The 16766-nt window shown below is 30.9% G+C and overlaps 2 protein-coding genes across 4 annotated transcripts in view; both read left to right on the forward strand.

Moving 5' to 3' along the window:
• The window catches only part of LOC126851118 (mucin-17-like), a 191536-nt gene extending 189324 nt beyond the window's left edge, over positions 1 to 2212 (forward strand). For 2 of the 3 annotated variants that reach the window (XM_050594747.1, XM_050594748.1), the window contains exon 9: positions 1001 to 2212. In XM_050594747.1, coding sequence (XP_050450704.1) covers positions 1001 to 1235 — 235 coding nt within the window. In that variant the 3' untranslated portion in view covers positions 1236 to 2212. The remainder of the gene's footprint in view (positions 1 to 1000) is intronic. The other variant, XM_050594749.1, reaches the window with a different exon arrangement.
• Positions 2213 to 8674: 6462 nt separating this feature from the next.
• The window catches only part of LOC126851120 (agrin-like), a 459405-nt gene continuing 451313 nt past the window's right edge, over positions 8675 to 16766 (forward strand). The window contains exons 1-2 of the mRNA XM_050594751.1: positions 8675 to 8795; positions 12531 to 12570. The gene's annotated coding sequence lies outside the window, so the exon portion shown is untranslated. The remainder of the gene's footprint in view (positions 8796 to 12530; positions 12571 to 16766) is intronic.

The following is a 16766-nucleotide window of genomic DNA, read 5'->3' on the forward strand; positions in this document are numbered from 1 at the left end:
AAAAAGAAACAGGAGAGATGCTTGAGTATTTTTAAATTCTTTCTTTCACGTCCGGCATTGTCGATCCTAGAATTATGATATAGAAATTACATGTTAATTTACGCTTTTATTTTGAGCATAAATGTCGGATAGAGAAGTTGCATTGTGTCGCCTTTTTAAGATTGCATAAAATATGCACGTAATGTTATTTAAATTGTATTACATTTAATTAAATATAATTGTGTATATTTTTTAAAGAGAGGAAGAATAAACAAAGCGTGATCGCGTGCTACACGAGATAGATATCTACAAACTTAGTACACGAGATATTTTATTTTTATCGCATTATTAGGATATATTGCGGTAAAAGTAAGGTATAAGAACTTATCTCGTAATAAATTCATATCTAACAGTAATAAATCTTCTCTTTCTCTTCTTTTTGAAGAACTTTTATGATGATCGTAATCGTATAGCATTTATTAGCAAGCCAACAGCCAATTAAATCTATCCCGCATAGCTTATTGCGTAGCTGCGGTTCAATATTCTTCTTGTTAACTTAGTCAAAGAATATTGATACTTTTATGTGCTGGACATTAATATGTTAAGTGGTTCTACTTCAATTTCTCAGCCATCTTTCTTCTCATTCCCCTTTCTTTTTATTCTGTATTATTAAATATATAATTCTAATTTCCATAACACACATACGACGTGATAGACGATTGTATAGAAAAATATTTTGAAAAATCTATATGAACACAATCTGCAAATTATCTTTAAGAAAGAATATATGTATTTTACTATGAGTTGTTTTTTCTTTGATAAGAAGTCATATATGTTAATTATAATGTAGTTAATTATCACTATTTATGCTTGACAGAGTCTATTAGTCGCGATTGTGTTTAGTTTTTATACCACGCGCTCAGTTATCTCTGTTATTCTCATCGGTTTAATCCGCACATGCGGTCGCTGGTAATCATTTGTCTAACTGTACAATTTTCTCGTTCCTCCCCTATTTTTCTAGAAGTCGTAAATTGAATATGCAATTGGAAAATGCGATACAAGAGGCGATGGCGGAATTGGACAAGATGACGGAGGCTTCCAGCGACCAAAAAGACATGAAAAAGTCGCCCAAAGTGACATCGTTGCCGGCAAGCAGTTCGAAGGGTATCAATGGCGCTGGCAAATCGGAAACCAAGAGATCGTCGAAGAGAGCCATCATGGACCATGCCAAAGCCGAACAGAAACAATGCCGGTGATCCGTGTTGATCATGGTTGTTTAACGTGTCAGTGCAAATATCCGCGCGATCGACAATACATTTGTCGTAAATCGCAAAGTATCGAAGATCTTTGCGCGGAAATGTAATTTTTAGTCAATCTTTCGTTTAATAAATTATTAATAAATTCACACAAATTGTACACGCCCTATAAATTACCGATATACTTTCGTTTGCTTCATAATTGACGATTAATTAATTAGAAATAACACACAAGTGACACAATTATATAATAATTTTGAAGTAGGTTCAATCCAGTGCGGCTTAATTTAATTGCGATAAGTTTTATTACACACATAATCATTCTAATGTGACAAATTAAGTAAGATGGTGCAAAAGTACGTGATGCTATGTTGATACGTGATATAAATGACGCAAAAATATTATTTAAAGGAATCACCTTGAAAGTATGAATATACATCTCGGTGATTGTTCTCTGTGATTTGCTACATTCGAACAGTCGAAATTCTTTTTAAAATCATTATAAGAATTTCATCTTGGAGCAAAAAGAAGATTGTACAATCCTATCTCTAAAACATTTTAAAACTATTTCCCATTCCTATATATACGTATTACGCTTCAGGACGCTCACAGCATCGTATGATTATGCGAGAAGCGTCTTCGATAATATAATCAAAAATTTTGTGTCTGATTAAATTGAAAAAAAAAATGTTTTTGATAGATGCAGAAACGATGGCCATGAGAATGCAACGTTAAACATAGAATTGTATTTTAACAATCTCATATAACAGTGACAAGCATTTTTTTTTTTTTTTGTATAAATTTATCGACAAAGCCTAAGTAATATCTGTTGTAACATCTTTCAGCGCATTCTGTTTTATGACAAACGTCTGTTTAATAAAAAAAATAGTCAGGCATATAAAATTGCAGTTTTATGTAATTAAAATAATGAAATATTATATATATATATATATATATATATATATATATATATATATATACATATATGCGAGAAATATTACGGCCAATTCATACAAAATAGGCCTACAGCATGCATTCTCTCTTAGATTATTTACTCTAATACTAAATCTACTCTATGTAACTACGTACAGAAAGTAAAATGTTGGGAGCGATAGTTTTTCACAGATGTCTTTGGATTGGTAGAAGGAGATGATATTTATCATAAGCGAATAATTTGTCACACAATTATTTTAATCGAACATTCGTCTATAGATAGATTCCATTAATGAAGTAATAGAAAAGACGATGTTTCAGACGCAAACTTTCTATGATTATACAATAATCTCTCTCCTGATTACTACGCGTGGTTTTTACAATTTACACGTGCCATTTGAAGGCATGGATGTTTCCTGAAAATATGTATTTGCCCATATATTTGGACGATCGTGTAAGCAAACGTGTATAGGTTTAAAAAGATATTTTTGCGAACAAACCTTCATTACACTATCCATAGAGAGTAATGCATTTTTTTAGAAAGCTGTATACAGAGTGTGAATAATTGTTTTAAACCGTGACGACATCGGCTACAGGCTCGTTGAACCATTTTTAATCTACATACGTCTGCAGAGACGTTCTTGATCTGTGCGATCATCTTTTTAACAAAATGTTCCTCGAACGATATAAACCTGGCACAAGCTGCAATTAAATAATTTTACGGGTCGATTTTGTATAGTACATAATAGCGAAGCAATCCGCTGCAAAATGTGGTTTCCAGGTATTTTTTAACAAGTGCACACGTGAGCAATTGACTTTTAACGTTTTAAATATTCAGATTTTCAGAGCATATATAACAAATTTATAGATATTTAGATTATTTAAACAAAAAGAGATTACATAGCTAACGGTAAAATAAAATAAAACGAAATTTTGAAGTAAGACTTAAAATATGCTATATCAATATTTAAAAATGCAAAATTCGATTTTTATTTCAAGAATCCTTTACGATGAATCCTAAACGCTGAATTATTGAAGATGAAGTAAAAATCACAAGTTTATTTTTCATTGAAATAATTTTGACGCATTCGGAAACGTACAATAGACAATAAAGAAAATGCAAGTATCAAAAAATATCGCGTGATTCTTAATTTGTGTTTTCTGCGATTTGTGATTTTGATTTCTTCGAGAAATGCATGCGCATACATAAATCATGATCTTGAGAAACTTTGCTATAACTGCACTGGCTGCATGACTTGCTAGCTATAAAACGGGTCCGTACAGATTTAGCGTTATATTATATTTAGTCTGTAAATATGTCAAATATGACGATAAACATCTTAATAATGAATAATGCAGAGATACATGTAAAAAAGGCCAACAGTGTAACGAGTTTACAAATAAATTATCGTTAACAAGAACGCGAATGCGACGAGTCTGTAAGCTTAGATTTGCCTCTGAGATTAAATCGGAGTTACTTTATATCAAAAGATAACTGCTTGATGTCACTATATATATATATATATCCACGAGGAACCAAAAATTTTTCACGAAGATTATTTTTCGGTTCGAACAAAATCTAAAAATGATATGTTTTCTGTCTTTTCTTAAAGCAGAAAGTAGTCTGAGTCATATCTTTTATTAGGAGATAATAACTTTTATGTATTAAAAAAAAATTTGTAAATAGTTTTATCATACTTAAATATAAAATTTAAATTAATTTTTTAATTTTTTGTTTCTCGTAATTTTAAATAAATTTAAAGTAAATTTAAAATACATAAAAACACTTCGTGTGTAACTTATACAATATGAATAAAACAAGGAACATTATTGAATTTTCTCGTGTTTGTGACTTGGGCCACTTTCATAATCACAAATATCATGTAACGTATAAAATTCGTGGGGATTTTACGAGCAGTTTTCCAGGTGCGCATCTCTACTTAAGGACAATTATATCAAAATAAATCAAAAGAGTTTGCGATATCACATATTACTCACTAAGTTTCACAAAGAAATTGACAGCGGAGAATCGTATTTTCGTTTCTGCGATACGGTTCGTGACGTTTCATCTTGACCAAACGCGTTGCAACGCAACGTTTCATTTGATGAATGGCGAAAAACATATCACCGGCCGCGAACGACAATTCTTCGAAATCCGCACGGTTTCAGCAAAACATACTGTATGAAAATAAAAAAAGTGATAGAATTTAAAGAATACGTAAATGGCTGGCATTGCTGTATATACACATACATACACACACAATACACACACAATACACACACACACACAAACACAACGGGACCGTTAAGAATTAAGACATTTTTAATTTTTTATTTAATTTCTCTCGCCTCAACTGGCGTTTTAAATAATTTGTAGTTTAATAGTTTAATAGTTGAGGGCCGCTTTTATATAACTCAACAAATTTACAAAATTTTCAATATTTTTTAAAATGAATTTTAAATATTTTTAAATATTTTTAAAATGAATTTTATTAATTAATTGTTTTATAATATTTATAGCATTTAATTATTGTTTATAATATGCAATATTTTATTTTTTAGCAACACATTTACAATACGTATAAAATATTATAACAGATTTTGATAAGTAAAGTTATCTATGATCACATATCTTTCAATAAAAATATTTATGGAGGATAATTGATAAAAATGTTGATTTCTTTGAAAAAAACGGTCCTCAATTCGACATTGAGACTTTGTTAATTTTTTTTCTCTGGGATCGATGTAAACTAGTTTGCCGAGAGTACTTGTCCCTTCGCTCTCTCGAGCATGCAATGCGAGAGAGTGACCGTAGTTTAAAAAGAAACCAGTGAAAACTTACCTCAGTGACATATACGCAAGAATCAAACGTCTTAAAAAGAATCGAGAATATATACTGTAGTGCCGATGCTCTTTGTATATTTTCCATGATATTGTAAATAGATATATACATATATACATTTACGCGCCTTATTAATAATCACGCCGTGCGAGATGAGCAGTCGATGAGTATGATTGTTTAATGCTAAATGCAAATGTTGGCGAATGAAGGTATTAATTATTACACGAGCTGTCGAGCAAACGATTTTAGGCGTTAATGATGCATCTCCATCAACAGCGAACATTGTGGCTTCTAATTATTTAAATTGTCGCGAAGGATGACTGGGAAAGGAGAAAAAAAAAATACTTGTAGGGCTATTTTATAAGAACATTCTTTACGGGTCGTTACATGATGTAAATAGAGTACATTTAATATATGCCACATTTTTTATACAACGCCGTATGTGAAAGTAAAAGGGAAGAAGTAGCTCTTAAATTGATGTTTTACGCGTATAACTAAAAAAAAAAAAACATGTCTTTAAAATATGTTTATTATTCACTTTTTCATCTTCAACATGAAATTATTTCGATCAAAAATAAATCTGTCACGGGCAAACTTCTTCCTCGATGGCTCAGTCAGCTCGGATATTGCAAGTTTTAACGAAAGGCCTACATCGTCGAAAATCGTTGCGTAGGATCGACTAAACGAAGGATTGTGAAATAGTGTAAGAAGATAGTTGGCAGTTTAATCGAACGGACGACATTAGTGCGCGCGCGCGGCGAATCTTTTGGAGAATTATATACCGATAGTTATTAGAGCGTGAAATAAAACTCACGAGATTTTTCGGCAGATATATTTATTGCTATTATTATTTATATCAAAAGTAGAGTATTTACGGAGCGGTTTCGTTCGCTTGTTGTGTTTTGAGAGAGATATAACGAAGAAGCGAGAGAGTAAACAGGCATTTTTGTCCCCTGTAACGGAATGTACAGTGTGCGTGTGCGCGCAAAAATGTATATGACGAAACAGCGTGCGTGTGTGAAAAAGTCGAGACAAAGAAGGAAACGGAATCCTTTTAGCGAACGAACGCGATTGTAAGTGGCACCAAAAAGAAAGAAAAAAGGAAATGAAACGGTCTTACTAGTAACGACAAACGACTTATCGTGATTGAAATTATCGGTTAACAAATTTAGGAGAAACGCGACGAATGCACTTTCGATGTACATTATAAATATTGCAGATAACATAGTTTTATATATATATATATATATATATATATATATATATATATATATATAAACGTATATATTATATCAATTGTCAGTGGTATTACAATAAGAGATGATAATTTTATATTTACAAGATAGAGAGATCTTTAATCTCTCTAAATGAGTGTAATATACATATGTACACGATTCCTTCCCCGATTCCTCCCCCCACACGAATTCCGTGCTAGGACAAATTAGCAAAAACTATCTTATTTAATATTTGGCATAATATTTATATATATAAATATAAATATATAAATATGAATATATATAAATATATAAATATAAATAAAAATATATATAAATATATATATATATATATATATATATATATATATATATATATATATATATATACATGAGAGATAGAACATAAAGTAAAGAAAAAGATAGTCTCGGAAAGAGCAATATTTGCCGGATCCGAGAAAAAGTATGAAGCTATGTGATCCACTACTACTAGTAGCTTTTAGATGTAAAGACTTATACTTTATTTTGTAAATTTTGTTTATACAATGTTTGATCGTTCACGCATAATACTATTGTATGTGAAACTAAGTTAATAAATCATTAACATGTGAAGTTGAATCCTATGCCTATTTCGTTGACAGTTTCTTGATAAGTAAACTTATACTCTGCTAATTCTTTTTTTTTAAATTTAATAATAAGCGAGATATTCTGTATTATAATATATTTTACGAATTTCCAATTATTCGCGTCGTTTTTCGATAAAATCTTTCAATTCTATTCATTTGATGAGACCTTTTTTCTATTATATAATCTACCATAGTTTAATAACTTTTTTTATTCAATTTACAAGAAATTATTATTTGTTTTATATTATATTATTTTTATTATAAAATGTTTATTCATTAAAGATGCTATAAAAAGATATTTGATACAATCGATCATTGCTTTTAATTAATTAATTTTATGTTTGTCACACATATGGTAATCTAAATTATATACCGATACCGATAGAATAAAATAATATATACTAAATGTTATTGACACTTTCGTTTAATTATACGCTTGCATTCATTCGTTTTCTAGTATGCCGATATGTGATGGAATTTATGAAATCGTAGTAAAATCATTTTAATTAAAATAATAAATAATTTTTTTCATATATACACAGGAAGAGAACACCATCTATTGAGGAGTGGTTAAACTCACTGAGAGTTCATTCGGATAATCGATTTATATCAAATTTCGTGTTATTTTTGCGATAGAAATAATCTTGTAGTATTTAGAGAAAATGTATGTTATATTAAATATATTGTTAGAATTGATAATGTGTGTGTATGCGTGTGTGCTCTCAACATTTAAAAAAAATTAAATCGAAAACGAATGGCGATAAAAATTGCCGACCAATATTCATTTAGTGACGAAGGGAGATATCAGACATTCTTATTAGAGCGACGATAGGATTAAAAAAGATTTAGAAACTCTAATATTGATTTTAAAAAAGACTATTTATATATTAATATAGAAAATTCTTGTATATGTGAAAAGAAGGATGTTATTTTCATTAATTCCATTTCATTTATAATTTTACATACATTTATTGATAATTCTAAGACTTTTTAATTGAACAACATAATGAAATCTACTTCCAAAAAATATAATAATATGTATTCGTTTTTCTTAATTTATTAAAATTTTGATTTATTAAATACCTCTCGGGACATAAAAGTTCAAAAGAAAAACGTAATAATAATAAATTATGAAATTTTCACCTTACAAATGTGAAATAAAGATAAATTTTATTCTTCAATTTTATATATATATATATATATATATATATATATATATATATATAATTTATTCAAAATTTATCATATATATTATCAACGAACATTTCATATCTGCTACTATTTTATCTCGCGCAGACTTCGACGTGATGCAATCTCTTGCCTGAAGAGAGCGTCGCGATTTATTTTGAAAATTTCAACGCGTAGCTTTTCGCGCGTTCATTTCTCGGCGTCGAGTATCATCGATAGTTTACGTGAGGAAAGAAATTTTACATTATATTTTATGAGCGGGCGCACTTCGTTAAGAGGTAAGGCACATGTAATAAGAGCAAAACAATTAACTGAATATAATCATATTATTGCGATACGAAGTAGATTTATTTTTGTTATATTATATATGTAATTATAACCTAACATAATTACACTTGAAATAGATATACAATTCCCCGCTTTACTTCATGAAGTTATTGATATTGGTATTCGTTAGAAAACATGATTAGCAATCAATTTTTTTTCTCGCATTTGATATATCACGACTTTACGTTGATAATTGACGAGCGATATGATAGTGTCGCGTGTTAAAAAATTTAAATGGTAATTCGAACTGATAGAATAATTATCACAAGCAACTAATAAAATAATTATTACAGGAGACTACGATGTATTATATATCGAGTGGAAACGCATCAGTATTTTCCGAAATATCATCGATTATTTGTGCGAAAAGTAACCTTGTCTACGGATTCTGCAGATGGGAGTATCATACAGGAGTCGTCATAAGATTGAGGTAAAACGGCATAAATTATAATAAAAGATAATTAAGATAATTGAATAGTCATGTTGTTGCAACAAGAAATATATTTATGATCATTGTATTAAAGATATTTATATGTGTGTGTGTGTGTGTGTTAAGTTTTTAAGGGTGGAGGGTGGGGGAGGGGAGGACGAGAGTCTAATCTGTATAGAGTTTGTAAAAATGCTTACAAGTGGATGGATTAAAAACAATATAATTATATTATGAAGAAAGCACATGATTTATTTTAGTCCATAAACTTAGCAAGTTTTATTATTATCCAATATAAATAGCCGGAAATAGTCAATATATGATTCACGTTTGCTTTTAATAGGAGCACAATATAATAAATGCGTGCGCAAAATTATTCATAAAAAAATCGATACGGATATTCCGAATAAAAGAATAATTAAGCAATTATGACGATAGGCTTACGTGTCGCAAAAAATGCTTCAATATTTTTTAAATATTTTCGAATAGCGAGATGTAGCTTCGCACACCGATTGTTGTGAATTGAAAAAAGATTGGCTGCCATAAAAAAATTGAGAAAAATCAATCTAGTCAGTATTCATAAAATAAAATATATTTCAAATATTTCTATATTATATTTTATGAAATAAATGTTGAATAATAGTTAGATTTAATATTTTGTGACCAGCAAAAGATGAATTTGAATATTATTTTATTTAATTCATAAATTTAGCATAATTTATACAAATGTTTTTTTTGCATATTGTATATGATTGTGTATCAGAGAATTATTCAATTGTCTTAACTGTATTTATGTTGCACGATCGCGCTGTACATCCTCGCGTATATTATTTTATATGCAAGACAACCGTGCCGCATTCTTGTGCACCTCTTGTGCATGTCGGATCGAAAGATTTCGTGGGAGCATAAAAGCGGAAGAAAGAGAGAACGATGAAAAACAAAGAGCTCTTCGTGGGTGCGGGCCCAATTATCCACAGTGGCTCTCGAAAACGAAAAAAGAAGAACATGTCTTTAGGCGGTGGAAAGGACGGAGCCTCGGGATTTTTCTCTTCCTTCTCCTTCTCGACCTGCCAACAACCCTCCGCGCGAGAACGTGTCGAATCGATTCTCCCCGACTCGTTTACAAGTTGTTCTGCGAATGGCACTTCGTAAACTGCCGTGCGTTATCCTGCTTATTCGCGAATCCGCGTAGGCGAGACAGAAATGCATCTTGTTTTATTGCGCGACTTTTTTGAATTTCGAGAAATATGCATTTTAATGATCTTTAGAACATCTCTTTTTCAAGCAGTTTATGAAATAATATAATTTTCGTTATTCAAATTATTTATGGAAAATAAGATTCTTCGATATGTAAATATAAATTTAAAATTTGCGCAAAAACAATTTTTTTTTGTATTCTTTATTAATTAATTAACGTTAATAAAAAATAAAATAATGTTATTTTAGCTATGGTTTACAAATTTTTTTATCTGCTATCTGGATTAGGATAATAAAGTTTTGATGATATTTTGGAAATAAATTTAAAATATCTATTTAAATATATACAGAAATTTTAAAAAATTTTTAATAATGTACGAATTTAATAATTATAATATTATAAACATATACTGATATATGATATAACTTTAAAAAATTTTCTCAATTATTTCATTGCTTATTCCAAAATATTGATTTTTTATCCGGAAAAAAGTTTTCAGTATAACTCTATTTCCTAAATCCTGAAAATAAAAAAGAGAAAATTAATTTAAATTCTCGGCAATGTCTAAAGTATTTTATTTTTTTATATAAAAATAAATATATAGTCGAGCTTTTTCTCTTACAATTAAATTTAATAATTATTGAAACAATCTTATATATATCTTTACAAAGCAAATTGTCTTGTCACTCGTATTCTTGGCACTAGGTTACAAAAATATTGGCCTGTTTCAGTTGCCTCTCTATTTGCAGTCGCTGGGGCGATTCTGTTTTGGATCTCATTCATCGGGAATGCAAACATTTTTTTCTCTCTTTCTCTTCCTTCCGCGGAACTCTCCCTTCCCGTTACTATTTCTTGCTCGTTTCCATTCAGTCACAACCCGTTGATGTGACTCGTTGAATTACGACTTTTGTCGATGCCGACGCTCACGAAAATAGTTACACCAGGAAGAGTTTCTATTTGCGTCGCGACATTATTACTTTTACATAGGCATCTACAGAGTGTCTCGGAACAATCATATTTTAATCCAATTCCGGAGTACAAATTGAGAAGAATAGCTTCAAAGGCATTAATAATATTTGAAATATTATTATATATATTTATAAAATTTAATTATATATACAATTGATAAACGAAAAAATATGTAAAGCAGAAATTTTTAATAAAAAATATATTATTGTATATATTATATTTTTATATTATATATAAAAATAATATATTAAAGAAATTTGAAAAATAAAATTGATAATTGATAATAATTAGATCTATATTTTGTGTTAAAAAATAAAATTTAAAAATTCCATTAATTTATGAATATTCATCAATCTTTTGCTTTGGACGATTTTGCTTTGCATCGATCTCATTAACAGATTCATAATTGAAGAAAAGTACGACAGTTCGGAGACACTCTGTATATAGCCCATGGTTTTATAGTTACCATATAAATGCTTATTAGAGCGTATCTAAAGAGTACGCATTTGTAAACGAAAAATCATTCCAACTGTTATAACTTCCTTGAATAGTTCCTAACTCTTGTTTATTTTCTCAGCTTATCCGCTTTTCAGGATATAATTACTTGCGCGTGGGTGAATAAAGATCTTCTAGATGTTCGCGCGAACGGGTTGTTGGCGCGCGAAAAATCCCACGGGCTGTTTCTCGAGTTTTAATTAGTGCCGCGTAATGCGTCTGCACGACATATTATGAAGACGTGCACACATTATTAATTGAAAGTCCGTCTATAGGGAGATTCAGAAAACGACGATGAGAATGTATTCATTAATTAAGTCATATCGGCTAGTTAGGTATGATAAACTTCTAGTCATCAACATTAAACGTTCTGATAATTATATATTTAATTAAATCAATTTATTTTTGTATTAATTTACAATTTTATATTAATTAATTCACAATTTTATTTTATCTTTATTAATATTATTCCATTTTATTATTTTTCTTATTTCCAATGTTTATATTGATGTTCTCATAAGCAAAAAATTTTATGATTTTTGTCACATACCAAAGTTGTTTACATAATATATTTCGAAAGTATGGAAGATTTCTCCCGGCGCACCATATATACGTACATACATGTTGAAAAGATCTTTCTTGCACATTCGTGCTACCCGAGTTTTAATTACGTCGCGTAATGCATTCATACGACACGTTAGGAGACGTTATGCACATTAGTATGCTCCTAATTTTCACCTTAAAGCAAAAATTAGTTCGAGTCGAGAAATATATTTGCTATGCTTTTAAACAATTTTTTTTAAATAATATTTTTTGATCATATATATTATTTTATTAAATAATAAATTGATAAATTATTAATTTATTATTATTTTATTAAATAATATTAATATTAAAATGGAAGTTTTGGCTTTTTAAGATTCAGAATAGAAAAAGAAAATCATTTTTCAAGGAAACGTTTATTCGAAATATGCATATGATAGAACATTCATTATCGATTTTCTTTCGCTTTAATTATATACATAAAATAATTTTAAAAAATATATTTGATTTTATAATTTATATATATTTTACAGATCAATCTCGTGTTTTTTATAACTCCGCTGCTGCGCATTGGTGAGTGCAAAATCATTTTTATTTTAAAATATGAGTACATTATGGATTGTGATATTCTTTAAGAATTAAAATTTGAAAGAGCTGCATATAATCAGACTTCTTACTCATAAGAATGTGATACTATTTTCACAGTCAATATAATTTAATTTCTTAGTAATATTATTAATATTTACTTTAATAATATTTGTGAAATTATAGTTACGCTAAATTCATTTGGTAGACGTGTTTACATTATCGGCATGATATATCTATATATCACATTCGCGTATAATACCAATTATCCGATAATTTCCTCGGCACAATGATAATAAAACGTTTACTATGAATTTGCATAAATATTTTTCGTTCTTATATCCCGGCAAACCGTAACATTAGTTACATCCGTGCAGCGGCTTTCCCGACAATTTAACCGTTGCGTTTAGTTACTCTCTCTCTCTCTCTCTCTCTTTTCTCTTTGTGCTTCTTTCCCCGTTTTCCTTTCCGACGAAGATAGAGGGGATTGCATCATCGCGTGCAGAACTTTGTGTAGGATTTTATGTGGTCGCAGAAGTGTTCTAAAGTCTCTCGTGTACTATCCGGTTTGTCTCGCGTAAAAAAGTATTAATCACCCCGGCTTATTAAGTGCGCGCGTTCTCGCAAGACATTATCCGATAAATTATTACCGAGACATCAAGATTAATTAACGGAGGCGTATCGTTACGCTGATAGAAACGGATTTAATGTTGGTAGGAAGAGCAAATAGAAACTTAACACCCTCTCGCGTGCACGAATGTCTGTTTTTTTTTGTATCAATACTTTTAATAAATTCTCGGAAAAAAAATTCATATTTCTAGCAATATTTTTAGATTACAAGCTACACATACCGCTATATCGTTCTTATAAATCAAAGTTGTTTAGCGTAAAGCTATAATAATTAAGAAAGAAACCGGCTTCTACATATTCCGGCTTATTTTGACTGAACATGTCGGTTTCCAAAGTTAATTGCCGTAACACTCGTTCCTTTCTTCTTCTTCTTTTTTTTTTTAAGAACAGATTGAACGATCTCGATTTTACACGATCGTTTGAATGAAGTCGGGACGCATTCCAGAGATTTCATCGTTCGGTACGCAAGCATGTCGTCGGCGTCCGACAGCTTTTCGATCACGCGGTTGTTTTACTTGTGCGCGTCTCGCGGTACGAAACAGAATACAGAGCGAGAATTTATAGGCGTTAATTAATGTTATTCATTAGGATTCTGGTCGCGCGCTTCGGTAGCCGAATTCGAACTGCCGAAGACCGCCGATTAGGATGCTATAGTACGCGTTGGTCTGATAGACCACACAGGACGGACACACACTCGCGTCTTGCTATACTGAAATATGTTGCCCACACGCCAAGGGACGCAAAAGTGTCCCGTGAGAATCTATTTAGACTTCGGTTACTGTGATAGCCCGTCTTGTACGAATCGCGATCATATATCTATAATTTTGCAGTCATAAAACTGTTTTGGGATTGTATCGTCAAATTTTTTTATTTCTTTTCAAGCTATCTGAAATATTGTTTAAAATCTATCTAAAATTAGAATTTTTATTATTTTTTTAAGAAAGAAAAAAGAGAAAAAGTTTCGCATAAGTATTTCTTTATTAATTTATTATAATATTTTGCAAAAGACCGAATATATTTGAAAATATTTCTATATTTATTTATTATAAAGAAATTATAATAAATAAATATAGAAATATTTTCAAATATATTTGGTCTTTTGCAAAATATTATAATAAATTAATAAAGAAGTTAATAAAGAAATACTTATGCAAAACTTTTTCTCTCTTTTTTTATAATAAATAAATAAAATATTTCTATATTTATTTATAATAAACATATAATAAAGAATGTTGATATATGTGTGTGTGTTTATACTTATTAAGAAAATATTTCGGTCAATTGATCTCGATCTCGGCTAACTTTTGGCAGAGAAGAATTCGAGGTTTGCCCCCGCTCGAATTTCTACCTTCTCCTCTCTTATAACTTATGGAAAAGTGGGCCTGATGAAGCGGTCTGATTAGGAGGCTTGATTTATCACTTCTTTATAATATATATCTGACGCTCACAGCACCGGGTGTCCTCTCTTTTTTCCTCTCTCCTTCGCTCGCGGTCTCGTTAAAATTTATTCATGATTCGGCAGCGCAGTGAGGCACCCTTACTTCTCCCGGAAGACTGGTTCGACTGGTCGCGGTCCAAATATTCGACGGGCCCCGGACTATTTTCCGCGTAACGCGATAGGGACTTAATACTACTTTTGAACCGGTCGCGGGGTCTGATTTATTGATCGGCGGTATCGACTTTGTCCAGCTCCGACTAATTCCTCCATGTTTCTTTTCGAGCCGTTATCTCAGCGCTCTTTCATTGGCCCGCCGACATACATGGGATATTTTGCATATTAAAGACGCGAGTAATCAAATCGGCCTTATCAATAACTTTTAGGAAAATTATGATATGATTTATAGCGCGTAAAATATGAAAATCCATGCTATAATTTTATGAAGCAAATCTTCTTTTATCTCACAAAATATTACGCGGATGTGTTACGTTATAACTTTGACGTTCAAGCTTGTAGGAGATTTAAATTCGGGTAAGCTTCGGCTGGGTGAGGAGAATCCCGTGTACTTCGGAAGAGTGATGCACCGTGAGGCATCTTTGGTTTTGTAGGCGTACGCCTGTCTTCCTTCGTGTCTTCAACTTATACAATGGGTTACATGGCATCAGCGACACGGAGATAGAGGAAGAGAGCGAATCTCGCCCACCTCCGAAACTAATAAGTATTGTCCATCAGGCGCATTGTTTCAGTGCCCACATACGGCGCGTGACATTCAGAACGAGTTACACTTTAGATCACTCGCTTTGTTATCTAGAGTAATCTAGACGATCGGTTCGCCTCGTTAAAGCGTACGTGTTCTATAAAAATTTGATAAAGCTTTCGTTTTTATTTTTCCAATTCTCGATGTTTGATATAGCTGCAATTAAAAGAGAGTCTGGAATTAGTTCTAATTTCAGAAATTTAAAACTATATCTCAGAACAGTTTTGAAAAAATAGAATTAATATCATGTAGTGTTCTTATATTATGTGAATAAAGAGAATTTTCATTAATTTTATTTTAAATATTCAATAATTTGAAGATTTATTATTTCTAGAAAATTATATTCATTTGTCACATAAATTTATGGAGCGATTTATAATCGTTATAACTTGGAAAATTCAATGAATATTTAATAGTCTATGACTGCATATGGTGTAACATTAAATATATATGCTTGCAAGACTGTTTCTAATTTCACATCAATTCATGATTGATGCGCTCATAATTCTCGACATAATTCCCGATTCTGTTTTATAGATCTTATTTAAGGCACTTTAATAACGCGCTTGTTACGACTACCCGCATCTTTAATTTTTGCTTTCTTAAAGAATCATAAATCAGTTTTGCTGATCGCTGATAGCTTAACAGGTCTAATTATTATTTAATATTTTATGTGATCAATTTTATTGAGTAAGTTGCCGAATAGCTTAGAGTTAGAAAGTGAAATCGTTTGCGCATTCACAATTGAAAATCTTAATTCGTGATCGTTTTTCACAAAATTATAAAATAAAATTATATGATAATAACGAGATATTAAAAATTGTGAGAAGACATTTAGAATCAGTTACACATGACGCGTGTTAAAAAACGATCTACTAAAATATATATATATTACGAGTTATAATACTATTTGAGCTACTCTTTCGTAGAGACGATTCTAACAATAAGTCGTGTGAACTATCCGTTCGAAGTTAGTCTTACTGTTGACCAGGACTCATATTTCTAGGATTTCCGTCGTGCGCTTTCCGCCGATGCCACTATTTACATAACACTCGTAAGCGCCACGTTTCGAGTTTAACCACTACTTTGGGAAATGATATTAACCAAATACTGCGGTCGTTATGCGCGCAGGAAATATATTACTTCGGGACCCCCTCGGGGGATCCGCTCAATGGAACGTGGAAAGGGAGGAAACGATTCTCCTCCCTCGCGTTTGTTGTTCGCTGGGACCCACCGCATCTCGGAATTCTTTATGATTCCTATTCAATCTCTTTATCGCCCCTTTTTGACTCGAGAATTCCTCTCTCGGTCCTTATATATGTATATATAATTGTGCATGGGCATTCTCCAAGGGACTAC

This window comes from Cataglyphis hispanica, chromosome 7 (genome assembly GCF_021464435.1).
Source record: "Cataglyphis hispanica isolate Lineage 1 chromosome 7, ULB_Chis1_1.0, whole genome shotgun sequence".
Classification (NCBI taxonomy): domain Eukaryota; kingdom Metazoa; phylum Arthropoda; class Insecta; order Hymenoptera; family Formicidae; genus Cataglyphis; species Cataglyphis hispanica.